At 48.1% G+C, this 16,014-nt stretch overlaps 1 protein-coding gene across 1 annotated transcript; it reads right to left on the bottom strand.

The window, feature by feature from the left end:
- Positions 1 to 216: 216 nt before the first annotated feature.
- Positions 217 to 15,663, bottom strand: FAM20B (family with sequence similarity 20, member B). Its single transcript, XM_010135382.1, has 7 exons — positions 15,287 to 15,663; positions 12,906 to 12,992; positions 10,418 to 10,527; positions 8,143 to 8,314; positions 5,316 to 5,507; positions 2,406 to 2,465; positions 217 to 734 (listed from the first exon to the last, which is right to left on the bottom strand). The coding sequence occupies exons 1-7, from the start codon at positions 15,661 to 15,663 to the stop codon at positions 503 to 505; spliced, it is 1,230 nt and encodes a 409-aa protein (XP_010133684.1). The 3' UTR covers positions 217 to 502.
- Between the last annotated feature and the right edge of the window lie 351 nt (positions 15,664 to 16,014).

Raw genomic sequence — 16,014 nt, 5'->3', positions numbered from 1 at the left:
TCTTCAGTCTAACATTCACCACTTCCTCTTTCTCTAAGGAAGCAGTAAAATGCCTAACCAGCTCCCAGCCGATTACGTACAACCCTGAATCAGACAAAGACTCGCAAGAGTACCCGTGGGGAAAAGGGGAGAGGATCGTACTGTTCATCTCTCCGTTTGTCCCCTCTGTGTTCAGTCCACAAATTAGTGTCTGCATCCCACACACTTCCACCAGCGCCAAGAGCCATTTTTATCCTGAGCAACGTCCACTGCCGGCAATGGACGCCCACAGCGGCCGAGACACCGTTACGGGCACCGCGTCGCCCAAGGCTCCAGCTTCCACCTCCCGCTGCTGCCAGCCCAGGGGTAGAGCCGGCGTCACCTCTGCTCCTCTGGCTCAGAAGCTCTCCTGTTCGTTCCAGTCCATCTTGGCCAAAGCCGTTCCGAACTGATTGTGCTGTTTTTCTATCGCTTTGTTTGTTTGTTTTTTTAAAAAAGGAGTTTCATCTGTGTTCCGCTACCATTACAAATGAGACAGCGTCATCCTGTCTTCCACCAGCACGACATCTGGCCCAAACTGGTCTGTGCACTGCTTCACTGTAGCCAGGATGCTGAGAAGCCGCTGGTCGAGGGCGTCCAGGTGAGGGTCAGAAAGCACTGGCGAGATGGGGTCATGCGACATGGCAGTTTTTAAGGCAGACTTCAGCGCTCCATTCTTCAGGTAGTTGAGCCTGTTCCAGGTAGAAACCCGGATGCTGCAGGAGAAAGAAACAAACACCTCATCACACCACGGTCCGGCTGCAGTCCCACCGGCCACACCAGCACCAGCCTCCGAGGGGGCCGGTCACACCACGAAAACCCTTATTGCAAAAGCGGTTTGGGGATGGGAGGGGGCAGGCAGAACTGCACGACACGCAGTATCTAAGTGAAACTTGGAAAGTGAAGGCGAAGGAGAGAGAATCTAACGCGAGGTAGTTCTTATGCTATACAGGAACACGTTCTTCAGTCCCGAGGCCTCCCAGACACACTGGGAAAGGGAAGAAAATGAACAGCCTGGCTGTTAATTCCGACACAAAACTCATGTCACGTCAGGAAGAGCATCACTGAGGGACAATCACGAAGGACCAAAGCCGGGTGACTTCCAAGAAAGGGAACACAACAGTGATTTTTCTGCTTTGCTGGCCATCGATGTTTTTCACAGGCTGTCTCGTCCTGTGAAGTCTCTTGGGATTCTCTCCCAAATTTTTGTGTTTTAACACCACTGCTCTAGAGTCTTGGCTTTTGACGGCCTCCAAAGCAACACAGGCAAGTGCCGTAAGAAACCGACAGTGAAAACATTTACACATATGAATTCTTCCATGGCATCTGCCTGGAATCCGAGAGAAAGGATAGCTGAAAAAGCAGCCGACTGCAAAGCCTGTTACACAGATGCACTTCTCTTCTGGTGGCATTTGGGAGAATCGAGATGAGAAAGACTCCAGAAGAGCCTCGTAAAACAGGAAATCAAAAACGCATTTAAAATTAATGTAGGAAAACTAAAGAATTTGGAAACCATTTGCTTTAACTGTTCTCCAGATGGATTCTGCAGGACTCCTGCAGCCTGCAGGGCAGCTGTGCTGGGGCGTGCACACAGCCTTGCTCACTGCAAGCAGGGGGTGAGAGCTCAGGCTTGCTGCAGAGTTCCCAGCCTTCCCAGGCCCCAGGGAACTTGGGGAGACAAAACCCTCCAGGGACAGGCTCAAGAACTCTCAACTAAAGGCTGAATTTGGAAGGCTTAAAGGAGTTAATGTTATCTTGAAGTAACAGATGCAGGAAATGGATATATTGGTATTTTTCTTCCTGGTACTTATTTGTTAGTGAGAAGTAGCAATGGGCTGGTGGAAGAGCTGCCACGGAAATCAGAAACCAACAAGTCACAGCCTCTAAAAGTAAAACCAAAACACAGCTCCCCAGGCCAACCCAGAAGACAAAACCCTGCAACCCCCTGCCACCTTCACCCGGAGAGCAGCGCGCTAAGCAGAGCTGCCGCCTTATTTAGAAAGAGTATTTGGAAATGGAAATAGTTCAGTTGCCAGACACGTCAGCTTCTGTCAGGGAGAACTTAGACTGTGACATTAACTTTTATTTGACAGGAGCTGGATGGAGACAGCGGCAGAGGCACCTGTCACACTGATTACAGACTGATCTGAACCGGTGACCACTTCCTACCGCTTCATTTAACGAAAATATACCTCACAGCTTCCTGAGCAGTGACAACACAGCCAACAGGCACAGCACCCCAGGGAAGTACAGCACCACGCGCCCGAGCCAATGTTCGAGTTGCCAGAAGGCTTCAAACTTCATTATAACGCAAACTGAAGGACACCAATCGCATAACTGAAGGGAACATCCTGCACCTGAAGGGAGCATCCCTGCACCTCACTTACATGCAGCACTGATACAGAGGAGCCAAGATGCTTCTTTCATCCAGGGCAGGGTTTCCGAAGCTGAAAAGCAAGGTTAAAACCAGGTGAACCAGTTGAACTCCTAAGTTGTTCTCGAAATCAACGTATTCATAAAGAATTAAAAAAAAAGTCAATATGAGGGAATTTCATGCTCCAAAAGATCAAATCATTTCATTTAAAATTTAAACAGGCCATGACCAATTACAGACGTAACTCTCCACGGCATCAGCTCACGTACCAGGTGAACGGAAGCAACGGAAGAACAAGTACCTAGTTCTGTATCAGACCAAGGCACCCGAGGAACGAACTGCAGAGACCTTCGCAAAGTGAGCTCCTCTTGCGAGGCAGGGAAGGGAGCAGCTGGTCATGGGGACAGGGACAGAGCCTGGCAGCCACGCGCAGTTCTGGATGGCCCAGCTGAGATCAAGCTAACAAGGTGACCAACTTCAACACTCCTAAGGAAGGCCTCCCAAAAGGATTTCACCGTATTTCAAGCTCCATCTTTTTTGGGTTTGTTTGGGTTGTTTTTTTTTTTCCCAGTAGTTTCACTCTGCTCATACCAGTGTTCTCAACATAGAACTTGCCCTTCTATAAAGATCACTTTCTCTAGGAGTCTGGCATTACTCTGCTCAAACAATTCTGTTATTGGGAGCTTTAAAACTGGAACAGGCTCCGCAGGGAAGTAGTTACAGCCCCAAGGAACGTCTGGACAGTGCTCTTAGTTCTGGGTAGTCCTACAAGGAGCAGGGAGTTGGACTCGATGATCCTTATGGGGCCCTTCCAACTTCAGACATTCTATAATTCTATGAAAATCTGTCCCCCTATCCCTTATCTCAAAGGAGCTGAAAGAATGTGCCTTAGGCTTTCAAGAAAACAATTTCATTCTGGCCCTGCAAAGCCCCACCAGAAATGTTTTCATGACATAAGCACATACCATAACGAAAGGTCTGGCGTGACCTTCAACTGCCAGACTCCCTTCCAGCAACTAATCCATTCAACTGCCTCCCAACACCTTGCCAGAGCATTACACAAAGAGAGTTTTTGCCCAATTCACCTGAAGTCATCTGAAAGCAGCAGTAATTGAGCAGTCCCAAGGCGGAACGCATCCTGCCGACGTAACTGAAGGCGTTACTGAACAGGCTGATGCACAGGGACAAAACACTCAACTCTGCCACTGCAAACAGATCAGAAACAAAGGGAGGAAGGAATCCACTAAACAAAAGGCAAATGGGGAAAGAAATGGTAACCCAGAGCCTTCCAAGGCCGGGTCTAGACCGGAGGTCTCGGCTGGTGCGTACGCTCGGCGTACGTGGCCAGAGAACTGCCAGAGCTAACCGTCAGAGCTGGTCCAGCGGCGGCAGGGGGAACTCACTGCCACTGCAGATGGTAGTGATAGTCTCTGGACTAAAGCCCGAGAAAGAGGAGTAAGTTATCTCTGTTCTTAAGTAATAAATCATGGCAGGTTTTTTTTTTTTACAAGGTGGTATCTTCGAGAGGATTTGTAAACTAACCTATACTAGCCAACCACAACACAGACCAACCCACATTTCAAGCACATCGGCACGGTACCGTGTGGGCTCAAGGAGGACTGACCTTCTCGTCAGTTCCTTCCCGTTGCTACACGCTTCATTTCGGTTTTGGCAATGGTGCATGTCGACATTCGGGATATCACCGTATCTTGCTCTCAGGATCAGTTCTACCTCCCCTGCAAACCTTCAGCCTTTTAAAGCCAGAGCAGGCATACCCAGAAGGCAGCGGATGCCAAATGATTCAGAGACACAGTTTGAAAAGACCTGCTTCTACTACAGCGCTCGCTGGTTCTCACTGGTAAATAATAAATCATAGGTTTTTAATCTTCCATTAATTAAAAGCATGGAAGGGAGGGGCTTTTCTGGGGATAGCAGGAGCGGCACAAGCAAACCTTTGCAAGCTGCTTGCGGAAAAAAGGTCATACTGTGCTAATTTGGGAGGTTTTGCAGTTTGAGTCAGGTTTTGCCCAAAGCAGTCATAGTACCTAGCACACAGAGTAAGCACCGCGGCCTCTGAAGGTGCTGGAGCAGGTTTAGAAAAGGGCAACAAAACTAGTGAAGGGTTTGGAGAACTTGTCTTATGAGGAGCAGCTGTGGGAACTGGGGCTGTTTCGTCTGGAGAAAAGGAGGCTCAGGGGAGACCTTCTTGCTCCTTACAACTACCTGAAAGGAGGTTCTGGGGAGGTGGGGGTCGGTCTCTTCTCCCATGTGACAAATGACCGGATGAGAGGAAATGGCCTCACGTTGCGCCAGGGGAGGTTTAAGTTAGAAATCAGGAAAAATGTCTTTCCAGAGAGAGTTGTGCAGCGTTGGCACAGGCTGCCCAGGGAGGTGGTGGAGTCCCATCCCTGCAGGGGTTTAAAAGCCGTGTGGAGGTGGTGCTGAGGAACATGGTTTAGGGGCCCTGGCAGTGCAGGGGGAATGGCTGGACTCGATGATCTGAAAGGTCTCTGCCAACCAGATGGTTCTGCAGCAGGGGAGGTTCAGGTGGGATATCAGGAAGAATTTCTTTCCAGAAAGGGTTGTGCAGCCTTGGCACAGGCTGCCCAGGGAGGTGGTGGAGTCCCATCCCTGCAGGGGTTTAAAAGCCGTGTGGAGGTGGTGCTGAGGAACATGGTTTAGGGGCCCTGGCAGTGCAGGGGGAATGGCTGGACTCGATGATCTGAAAGGTCTCTGCCAACCAGATGGTTCTGTGAAGGACTGTTGAGTAACTTCTGATAAGAAAGCAAGTTTTGGATTGTAGGCACAAGGAGTATTATTGAAAAAATTAGTGAGAGAAGGAAAACAGAAGAGATCCAGAGCAGAAAAACACGTGCCTTTGCACTTGCCCCTGCCTGGCCACCGCGATCTCCCTAATCCTCACCTTTTGGCATTATCCAGGAGGATGAGCATACTGGCTCCTTCATCGTCCTGGAAACTCTCGTAGTGATGCCGGTCAGCATTCCCAATCAAATAGTCAAAGACGGCGGTGTCAATGATATCAAGGAGACGAGGGCCCGAGTCATATGGCGAAGTCTTCTTCACAGCATCACAGTAGCTTTCATCATACTCCCACCTGCGGCCATCAAGAGAAGCCAAATCAAATCTCCAAGGCTCCCTCCATCGCTGCACACCAGCGGGATTACAGCTGCCCCTCTATGCCCCGGTGAGAGCACAGAGGAGGGGTGAGCACAGCCGTTACGGCTGTGTAAAGAACGACCAGCTAGAGAAAAGTGTTTTACTGAGAGGAAACCCTGTGTTAACACACGGCGTAAGCAGCAAGCTGCAGTTTCAGTGCAAGGTTACACATCATCATCCCCCGACAGAAAACCAGGTCAGAGCTCGCCTCCTCACCGCTCAGCAGTGCTCGGGCTGCCTCAGGGCAAGATTTCTGTCAGGACTTGCCTCCCTTAACCTCCTGACCAAGCACTGCAAGCAGCGTCTCTGTTGCTGTGCCCTGACCTGCTTCCGTCAGCCTCGCTGTCCAGAGAGCCTCTTCATTTTCTCTTTCCAATGGCCCTAACCTCACCATGGTCACCGAAGACCTCCGCTGTCCTGAGGAGAAGGGCCTCGAAGGTGCTCATTCTCCTTCGCTCACGGATTGTCCCTTTCCCCCCTACTTTCCTGTCAGAGTATCTCATCTTCTCCACTGGCAAGATTTCAAGTTTCCCTTTTCTCTCCTCTCCTACACGTAACCTGGGCAGGTACTTCTGGTCTGGTAACACACGTCATGCCTCTACTCTCCAAAGCCAAGGATTTTAAGTGTTCTTGTTTTCTTCTTCGCAGTTTTCAAAGCCACCACCAAACCAGCCAAATCGCTGGTCTACGTCCATTCCACCTGTCAACCTAACAAGTGCATCTCTAACATCTTCCATGTGGGAACTGAAACACAAAGCAGCAGTTAAGTTGGAAATGCCTTAAGCCACCTGTGATTTGGAAACAGAAACGGAGGGTACGCAACCTGGAGAGACTTGCTGAGACCCGCTCACAGTTGCAGAGTCATAAAAGCAGAAGGTAACTACTCGAACTGCACAGAGCCCACCTCATCTTCTCGAGCTCTGGAGCTCCCAACATCCCCCCTTTTCCTCCAGCTAGCCAAATCTGAGCGGCCAAAAAACTCACCTCCTTTCGGTTTTGTCAACTCCTCTCACTCCTAAAATGCCGCCTCTACTTCCCTCTTTCTTTTGTGTCAACATCCAGTTCACATTCAACTCCCAGCACAAATCCAAGTCTCAGAACAAACTCCTCCGAGTACTGGATACATTTCTTTTATCCCTCTCTCCCTCAAGAGTTTCTCTCATTTTATTTTAGATCGGTATTTAATTTCCTCGCAATAATTTTTCAGCTATACTACGCTTTCTCTTCTAATTTGCCACCCAGCCTTTCACGATAGACCTTTCTCCACCATTTACTTCTGATCATTTTTATTGTATTAGCACAGGACTTCGAAGGTCAGGGATTTTATCTGTTATACATCCATTAAAAATTATGTACACTGATGTGACTATATGAATTATGTTCAAAAGGTCAGTTCAGGACAGAGAAGCAGCAGCTAGGCCAGGAAAAAAAAAAAAAAGAGACAGAGATATTTTTTCCCGTAATTACCAGACCCGGAAAAAGGAGAGCACGACATCTAGAATGATTAATTCTCCTGATGCTCCCAAAGTGAAAAGTGCAACATGCCAAGGTGTAAAACAACAGAACCACGCGGTCCTGTCTGGATGAGGCAAAAGCAAGGCAGTTTGAAAGGCATCAAGTATCCCACCGGCACAGGTCAGAGGGGTAACTCCTGCGCACGCAAGCAGCTCGTGATGAAAAACAGTCTTTCAAAAAAAGAAACACCTCCAAGAAATTCAGTCCATTCGTTGCTTTGATTCACCATCAGCTAAGTACAACTGATTCTGAGTCGTTGGAAAGGAAAATCAAACTTGAATACATTTAATAAATCAGTGCGTTTAATACTCTTCACACAACTCAATGAAGCCTTCCGATGAGGTTCTTTCTGAGAACAACCTTGCCATTGGAAATCAATGGATATTTTTAGATCGAGGTCTAAAAATCTCTCTGTAATCACTTGACCAGGACCTAGAAAACAGACCTAGAAAAATCTGCTAAGCTCAACACCATTTGCTCAGGTCAGGGCAAAACCATCTCCAACCCAAAAAGTCAGACATTTTACACTTATTGTACAAGACTGGTAGGTCCCATGTTTGCTCTTCTCTAAAAGCGCTCTCTAGACACTGAGCGTGGCCACCAAACACTGACAGTATTTGAAGCAAAGATCCTTCTGGTGCCTTCCTACTCCAGTTATACTGGTGCACAGCTCCTGGAACTACCACGGCCGGGAAGTCGGGGCTGGCAGAAAACAGCACGCTGCTACGGTGTTTCAGTGGGCCACAGAGAGGCCATCAGAAGAGCCTTGCTTTGCCCAAAGAGAGATTTCAGAGCTTGGAGTGACTGCAGGTGGAGTCCGGTTTTGGGCAAGAAGCAGGAAAAGGACAGCACCTCGTATAGCGGAAAGCAGTGAAGATTTCTTTCTTGCTTCTTGTAATTTCAATCTCATCCTAGACTCCTTGACTTCTGCTGCTGTACCAAGAAAGCTGCTGGCAGTACTCTAGGTTTTGAGAACACTTGCTCCTTAATTAGCCACCGTATATCAAAGGTAATTCTTGTACAAATTATCACGTATAAACCCGACCACATTCTCATACCTGGCAAGTTTGCCTTCGCGGTAAGTCCTACCCCACGGGTGTCGATGTTTCTGAAGAGGCCAGACATCTGGTAGCCACAGAGTCACTGACCCCTCCATGATGTCCCCGTCTGCACAAGCCGGTTCTGTTTCCCGGCAGTAGTAGCACTTCCCATAGAAGCAAGTGTTATTACCTTAAAAAAAAAAAAAAAAAGCGGTATCAAAAGATCAGAACCTAATCCAAGGGATGTCAACTGAAACTTGGGAGCATATTGTTGCATCAGAGACTTCCCTGCAACAGGATTCCACTGCACTTGACCTCATGTCTCCGAGAGGGAGAGGCTCAAAAGAGATTAAACAGACATCTACTCGCCCAAAGCAGCATTAGAGATCCACAGTCAAAGGACAGAGTAATTAGATTTTCTACTGTTTTTATCACACCAGGAGTTGATACAACAGCGAACTATCACAAAGGTTTTGTGATCCACTCCTAGTCCTTCGGACCTGAACCGCGTAACCTTAGCACTGCTTGTTTTTTGAATTTCACGCTTCCTGTGTCGGATTTCCCGCTTTTTAAAGGAGTTGACCCAAAGGGACAAGTGAAGAACTCGGCAGAACTCGGATGGATCTGGAGCCCCCACACCTGCCACAGGTCTCAGTTCCTGGAGCCGACTCAGCAGGGGAAACACAAACAAGCTGTCCTCCTTACATGTTCCAGGAACGCAGACCTGTCACAAGCTTCATGCGTGTCCTCTGCCAGGAGAGGGTCGAGGAAACCCTGCAGCCTTTACCATAAACTAATCTACGTAGCCAAGATGAACATTTTTAGCTTAACCTCTTCCACTTCCCCCTTCTAACCTGCCTTCGCTTGACCCTTGCCAAGTTCATTTCAGTTCCACACTCGGAGATGTTCTTCCAAAACATTCTTCAGCTATGTTTGACTTCCTTGTGATTCCACTGCTTCCCTGTCCCTTCCTCCTTCGGCCCTACATCCAACATCCTCCCCAGACCAGGCCCAGCTCACTGAAAGACACGATTTCACTTTCCATCCTCACACACCACAGCCCCTTGGCCGGCCAGCACTCCGTCGCAGTCCTCCATCCAGACCTGCCTCTTTTGCTCCCTCTGCTCCACTCAGACAGCTTAATGGTCACCTCTGATGCCCTCAGCAACGCAGACCAGATCCCTTATTGGTATGGAAAGCCCTGCAAGCCTCTTCCTATCCAGAGCCTACAGCAGGTCTCGCACAAGACAGAACTCAGATTCTAGCTGCAACTCCAGCAAATCTGCACTGAGGATGCAGGAGTTACCTCTTCTTCTAAACCTCCGAAACTCGGTCACATTTAGGTTGATGGGATCACGACCTTCTTCCCAGACCCACCAATGTCTTTAGTTCACGCTCTGCAGAACAGGCAGTTCCAAGGAATCTAAGCAACCAAAAATTTCCACAGCCATACTTCCAAGTCAGCATTTCTGCTAGAAAACTGCTTAGTTATCTTGGCTGAAATAAGACGCAGCCAAGTCTGAATGCAGAAAGAGTCTGGCAAGGCAGAGCTATTCTCATCCGAAAGTCACACTTTGTAAAGTGTTACCAGCAAGTTCAGGCGCCCCTACCAACAGTGCTTGTACTAGAAGCCTATTTATCGGCTGTAATGCACAATCATCTCTAGAGTCTTCTTGTTAGGGAAAAAAAGTAATAATTGGGTATTTTATGGAAGCCTGAAGGAGTTAAAGCTGCAACACAAGTCATTTCTTGGTGCTTACTGACCACCTGGTAGGAGTCCCCATTAATTCCCGTTGAGTGTCCTTCACAGCATTATCACCGCAAACACCATAGGGAAGTTCTGACACATTTTGTTATCGGCAGACTCTGATGCAGCACAAACAACATCTAATACAAACCGACACATCAGCTCTATAAATTACCCCAAATCGCCACTGTGTTCACGTTAACTACAATCCCATTTGTTTTCCTTTCAGGTCTAACCATGGACTTTTCTAACCACGTCTGACAGCAGAGAGAAAATTCCCACTCAAAAAAAATTCCCATCTGTAACAGCAGCACTAGGGAACGCACAGAATTTACAGAGGAAAAACTACGTGGGGAAAATCAAGTCCTCCTCCCCCGCCAGCTGGGGTTACACAAGCGTCAGGATCTCTCTCGGCACAGAGAGAGACGTACCCACGTCCTGTATCGCAGTTAACTGTTCCGCACCTGTGCCAGACTCCCAGGGCTCTTTTTCCCCATTAAACACGTTCTCCTTTACTGGGCCGCACAGCCCATGGAATCCACTTACCCACAGTCATGAAGGTACCCAGAAGTTGCTCTGTGGCTACTGGTTTGATCTCTGTACGTAGATTCACAAACCTGCCAACCACCAGCGGAGCTCGTCGGAAACCCAGAATTCTGATTTGGGGTGAAAAAGCATGACATGAGAATTTGCAACAGACAGCAGTTCTAAAACAAAACAAACCAAACAAAGCCACCGCCTCCGCCCTATCATCTGAAATTGAGATGACTGAGACCAGAGAGTCAAGCTGGAACCCTGCAGCAACTTCCTCTCTTCTCCAAGGCAACAAAAGGAAGTTCCATTTTCTGAAGCGCCTGGATGTCAAACTTCCTTTACAGGCCATCAGCGACAGCCCTTTATTAAAGCATTTGCAGCAGAGCAACACAGGATGCACCAGGCTCCAACTGTGGGAAATCAGAGCTCATACCAGAAACATCCATCGCCCGTCTGGTACAGGCTGAAGCAGTAACCATAGGGACTTCCTCCGGGCTGGTCATCTGGAAAGATTGTTTAGAACTGGTGGGAACTGCTATCTATTAAAATGTTATATTTAAGCCAAATTCAATTCTACTTGAAAGCACACAATCGAGAAGGGGTTGTTTTTGCATGAGGGGGTAGACGGTAAGAGAGAATGGTAGAATAAAACCGAATGCCTGAAGCATCTGGAAAAACCAGGGAGGTGGGAAGAATAATCGTAACGCTTATAGTCCTAAGATCCAGGTTCTACTCCCATGTCTGCCGCAGCCTTTGCTCTGTGATCACAAATGACCCGGGTCTTTGTAAGGTGGTTTTAAAGGCGCTTAAAGGAGGAGTACAAACACCAGGACAACACCAGCCCCAGCTCCCTTCATGTACCTTTGATGCCCTTCTGCTAGTCTTTGCATCTCAGAAAGAGACTGAAGAGCGACTGCCCCTTCTGACAAAGGGACAACCTGCATGCCACAGAGATACTGGCAGAGTCACTCAAACAGCTGCAAAAGGTGGATTTAGGTATTCAGTGAGCATTCAATTCCACTTCCCTAAGCATAAAATACCTCTAAGACAGGGCAATACAAACCCTCAAACCCCAGAGCCAATAGAGAGTTATGTGCAGCTTGAAAAAATGCAGGTGTTCCAAGAAAATCAGCGGAGCTTAGATCTGGAAAACCTGACCCGGTATTTTATTTTCTTTTGCAGCCTCCCCATGAGTGGTGAACATACAATACGATTCAGATCCTTCCTGAAATAACGGCATCCTCGGACAACATGTGTAACCTGACGTCACCGTTCAGAACAGAGGCACCTGCTAGAGCTACGCGGGCAGGCGGCTTCTGCTGGGTATTCTTGAAGAACAGAGCTGCACGCCCACAAAGAGCGGAGAACGGCCGGGGAAACGGGCACACCCCACAACCAAAGAGCAAGGAAGAGCTCAGAGGGGCAGGGGCACGGGAAGAGGCTTTGAACTGCTGCTTCACAACATTCAGTCCCTGCTTTTGCAGGCAGCTGAAGTCTGCATGTTTCTTGAAAGCACAAATAGGCAACAAACATCTGGCTACATCATCTTTTTTTTGGTCTTAAAATACCCTGGTTTTGGCCCACCACTTCAAGACTGCAACGGCAGCAATGGGTGTTGCACAAGCGAACCTCCCGAGAATTACCAGCTCCTGTGGGCTGTGCCCTGAGTTCCACAGGTGACTCAGGACTAGCGAACACACCTTTCACCACCCGTGAATTCAGTCACAGCAACGAGCCTCTTCGTTACATACTGAGAAACCTCAGTTGAAGTTCAAAGCTTCTCTGCTTTGTTGTATTTGTCCCGCCCCACTCCCCTTCCCAAGATTTTTTTGCATGTAAGAATTTCTCACATTTTTAGTTATCTTCAGGAATCTTCCTCAGAGTGCCACCACAGTCCTCTTACAGTGAGGAGACCAAGACTGTGCTCGCTTACTCTTAGAGGTGCAGTTCCATCGAGAATATTTCCTAACTACGCACGTTCAGCGTTGTGTGTTTTGCGTCTCATCCTTTGTACATCTTGTAACTTTGCTTTTCTTCTGGTAATGGCACCTCCAGCTCAGGTCCACAGAACCGCCTGCGTGTCCCTGAATACCACCGATGTACGAATAGCTGGTTTTCCTCTAGGATACACTGACTAAATTATTAGTCCAGACATTAGATTTCAGATTTTAGTGTCCTGGACATTAACCCAGCACATACGTTCTGCATTTCAGACTCTTCCACAGGACTTGGCTAAGCTCTTTCTTCAACATAATAAGAAGTATCAGTGGTTCCATGCTCGTTCTCCTTTTCAAATCTTTCACAAAAATCTTCAATCTCAGAATCTTGCACAGATCTTTGAAATTAAGTTTCCCAAACAAAGCTAATTTTTATCTTTGGCTTTAACATGCTTTAGAAGGAGCTCACACCTGAGGTGTACTCTTCAAGAAAATCCTTTTTCCCCAACTCTGAAAAGAGTTTCCCAGAGACACCAAAACCAGGTAACCCAGTAATTCCGTACCTATCCAGGTGAAAGGCTGCCACTTCTGCGTTGTGTCTGTCATAGCCAGCGTATGGTTCTCCTTCCACTACGTAATCCCTGGCGTATCTGTAATTGAAATAAGTCAAATAAAGTGATTCACGCAGGAATCCCACTCACTTTGCCATTCAGGGTAACAACTGCGGTTACAGCGCTATGCGAAACAGCCTCTGGGTCACTTTCGAAACGATCACCCACGGGAGAGGGAAAAACATTAAACAGCCTATGGACTGCTGAAGTAGTACGTAAGGAGGAAGGGTCAGTAACGTACAGCAGCCCCACGAGCTCGGGAAGCGGTGCCCATCCCAACCAACGAGTTGGAATTCAACCACACGCCAAGTCACATCCAAGAACAAAGAGCACAGGCCCAGCTACAGAACAGGGGCTATTTATACTGGAAAGCAGCAACTCCACAAACGCTTTTGGGGTTAGAATGGATTGTGGATTAACAGGAAAATACAATCTGATATTGTGGAAGAAATGCCAACTGCAGCTCTAGTAGCTAGAAGATCAGCAAGTGTGAACCTGAGGATAATAGTGGATATAAAAAGACCCTTTATCCTGTGCACAAAAGACATAATGAACAGCAAGAAATAGAAATTAGACACTCATTACAACAACAATGGTGTATTTTGGTGAAGTGGTGGGCTTTTTTCCCCCCCTTTTTAATTTTTAATAGACAGTACTTAAATAGTTGAGGCAAACACAAATGTCTGACATTCATGATATTTGAATCATGCTTCAGATGAGCACGCCGCACCACGGCCAACCCCAAGCACGCCGCACCACGGCCAACACTACGCCATACCGTACCACAGCCAACACTACGCCATACCGTACCACAGCCAACACTACGCCATACACTTCCCAACAAAGCCAGGCCAAATGGGATTACCAACGTTCTCATTTCCATCTATATATCAAATTATGGAAAGTGGATCCTTTCCAACAGACACAGGGTTCAGGCAGTAGCAGCAACAGCGTAAGAGAAGCCACAGTGCTCTACTGGGATGTTTTAACGCTGCTCAGAGAAGATGTAGGGTGAGACAACAGTCCATTTCATCAGGCCAGAGAAATGCTTCGGCGTTTCCGCGAGCAGCTCGCATGAGAGTGAACCAGTGCAGGACAGTACGGAGCTTTTAGCAGGAGGATCTGACAGACTCCTGCCAAACTGGGCCAACCAGAACACGGGTCCACCAGCACGGCTAGGGCCACACCGTCTAGCGCTCCTGTAAACTGTCTCGTGCTCCTATAAACACTCCCAGGGGCAGGTGTCCATGATGAAGCACAGTCGCGGTGTTTGCCTGCACGGACGTGCCACCGTGGAATGCAATGTAAAGCTTGGTGAAACGCTTTACAGCGCTCACTTGCACAGAAAGCACTACAGAAATGCCATGGCTTGTTACTGCGCTTCTGGGAAGACCTGCCTGTCATCCCACCAAGACTGCTGCGCGAAAGGTTCGCGCTGTTTAAGCACAGCCCAGCCCAGTCCCACGGCGAAGCTCCAGACAAAAATGGGACTGTGAATTCCAGAAGTGAGGGCAGAGTTTTTCCTCATTCTCTAACCATTCATTAACATGACAGAAAAAGCGTCACGCTTGCTCAATCCGATATCCTTTGGAGAGAGATGTGATGACAACGCTTTACATTTGCGGTGCGCTCCCAGAAAACCCACCTGCCTGACTTTTTACATCTGTCTGTCTTCTCCCTTTCCCCAAAGGCAAACCGTTCAGAAAGCTTTACAGACGTGCACAAGACTTCATAAATGTGCAATCATGTCAAATTTCCCTGTGGACCACCGTAAACGGAGATTATACGAAGGAAGTACTGCTACCCACCCGTTCTTACATTGCTCCTCTGGTATCCGCTATCAGAATGTGGGAAACTCGGGGGCTCTCACTCATTTTTACAGGCTGCAGACGGTACCAGACACACAGAGCTACTTTTAAGACCACTGTCCACTTCCGCCCCTTCCCTGTTCTTGAACTGCATTCCCTCATGCCAGTTTGACATGACCCTTACTGGGAAAGGGCAGGCAAGACGTGTCTCCACACTGCCAGAACCTCTATTTCCATCATCGGAAGATACCGCTCAGAAACACCAGGTTTAACCAACACCCCCCAGGAGTGAACACAGCGATTAGTCTTTTAGCCTAAAGACAGGCTGTTTCGAGCACCAAAGCTATACAGACTGAGAGACAGCTGGCACAGCAACCTGCCTGGAGGACCAGCAAGGCTCCACGCTGTCTCACAGCCTTTCCCTTCACGTGTGGATTTGTAACTTAAACATCAATGCAACAACATGGAGAAAAAAAATATACATGCAAAGGAGTTACTAATTCAGCCAGTGAAGGCAATATTTACCTCTTGGGTTTGAAGACAACCTTCTGTCCTCCTTCAAGTATTAGCAAAGCTTTCAGCTGTGTCCCTTTGTATCCCACATCGGCTTTTATTATTTTCTTTGTTGTCATGGCGTGCAGAACAGCCCCGAGCTCGGGCGTCTCCTCGGGATACACTTCCCGGGGCACCACCCATTGGGCTGCAATCTCCCAAGGAGACTGCAACGTGTGGTCAAGCCGGGGGTCCAGGTCTACGTGGAGGCTTGCCATCATGCGGTGAAAGGCGCGCTGGTCCTCCCGGTTAGCAGCTGAGGTGTCCAAGTTGTCGATGAGGAAAACTTTTGTGAAAATGAAGATGACAAGGAGGATGGCCAACAGCACCACTCGCTGCTTTAGCTTCATGGTGCCTTTCAACCCTTCTCCCCTGACCCTGTCTTCCAAGGGTTACAGGAAGTCTGTAGGAGATCAGGGTGAGGAAGGGGTTGTTAGTTAATTAATCTCATTCTTAACTTGCACTGTGGAAGCAGTAGCACCAGTGAAGCATCTTCTGATACCCCTAAAAATAAACAGAACAGAAACTTACAAACCTGCCTTCCTGCGGATCCCACCAAACCCAAACCGGAGTTTACTCTTTGAACCTAAGTCCACATTTATGTACACTCGTACCCTAAAGCCCAAACACTGCTCTTAAAACACATGGGGTTTGCTGTCTTCCTGTAGCCTTTCAGTGATATGCACAGAAAGGGAAATTGC

Source organism: Buceros rhinoceros, unplaced genomic scaffold (genome assembly GCF_000710305.1).
Source record: "Buceros rhinoceros silvestris isolate BGI_N320 unplaced genomic scaffold, ASM71030v1 scaffold5344, whole genome shotgun sequence".
NCBI classification, from domain to species: Eukaryota; Metazoa; Chordata; class Aves; order Bucerotiformes; family Bucerotidae; genus Buceros; species Buceros rhinoceros.
Note: the sequence above shows the minus strand (reverse complement) of the source record. Positions and strands in the feature narration are given on the sequence as shown.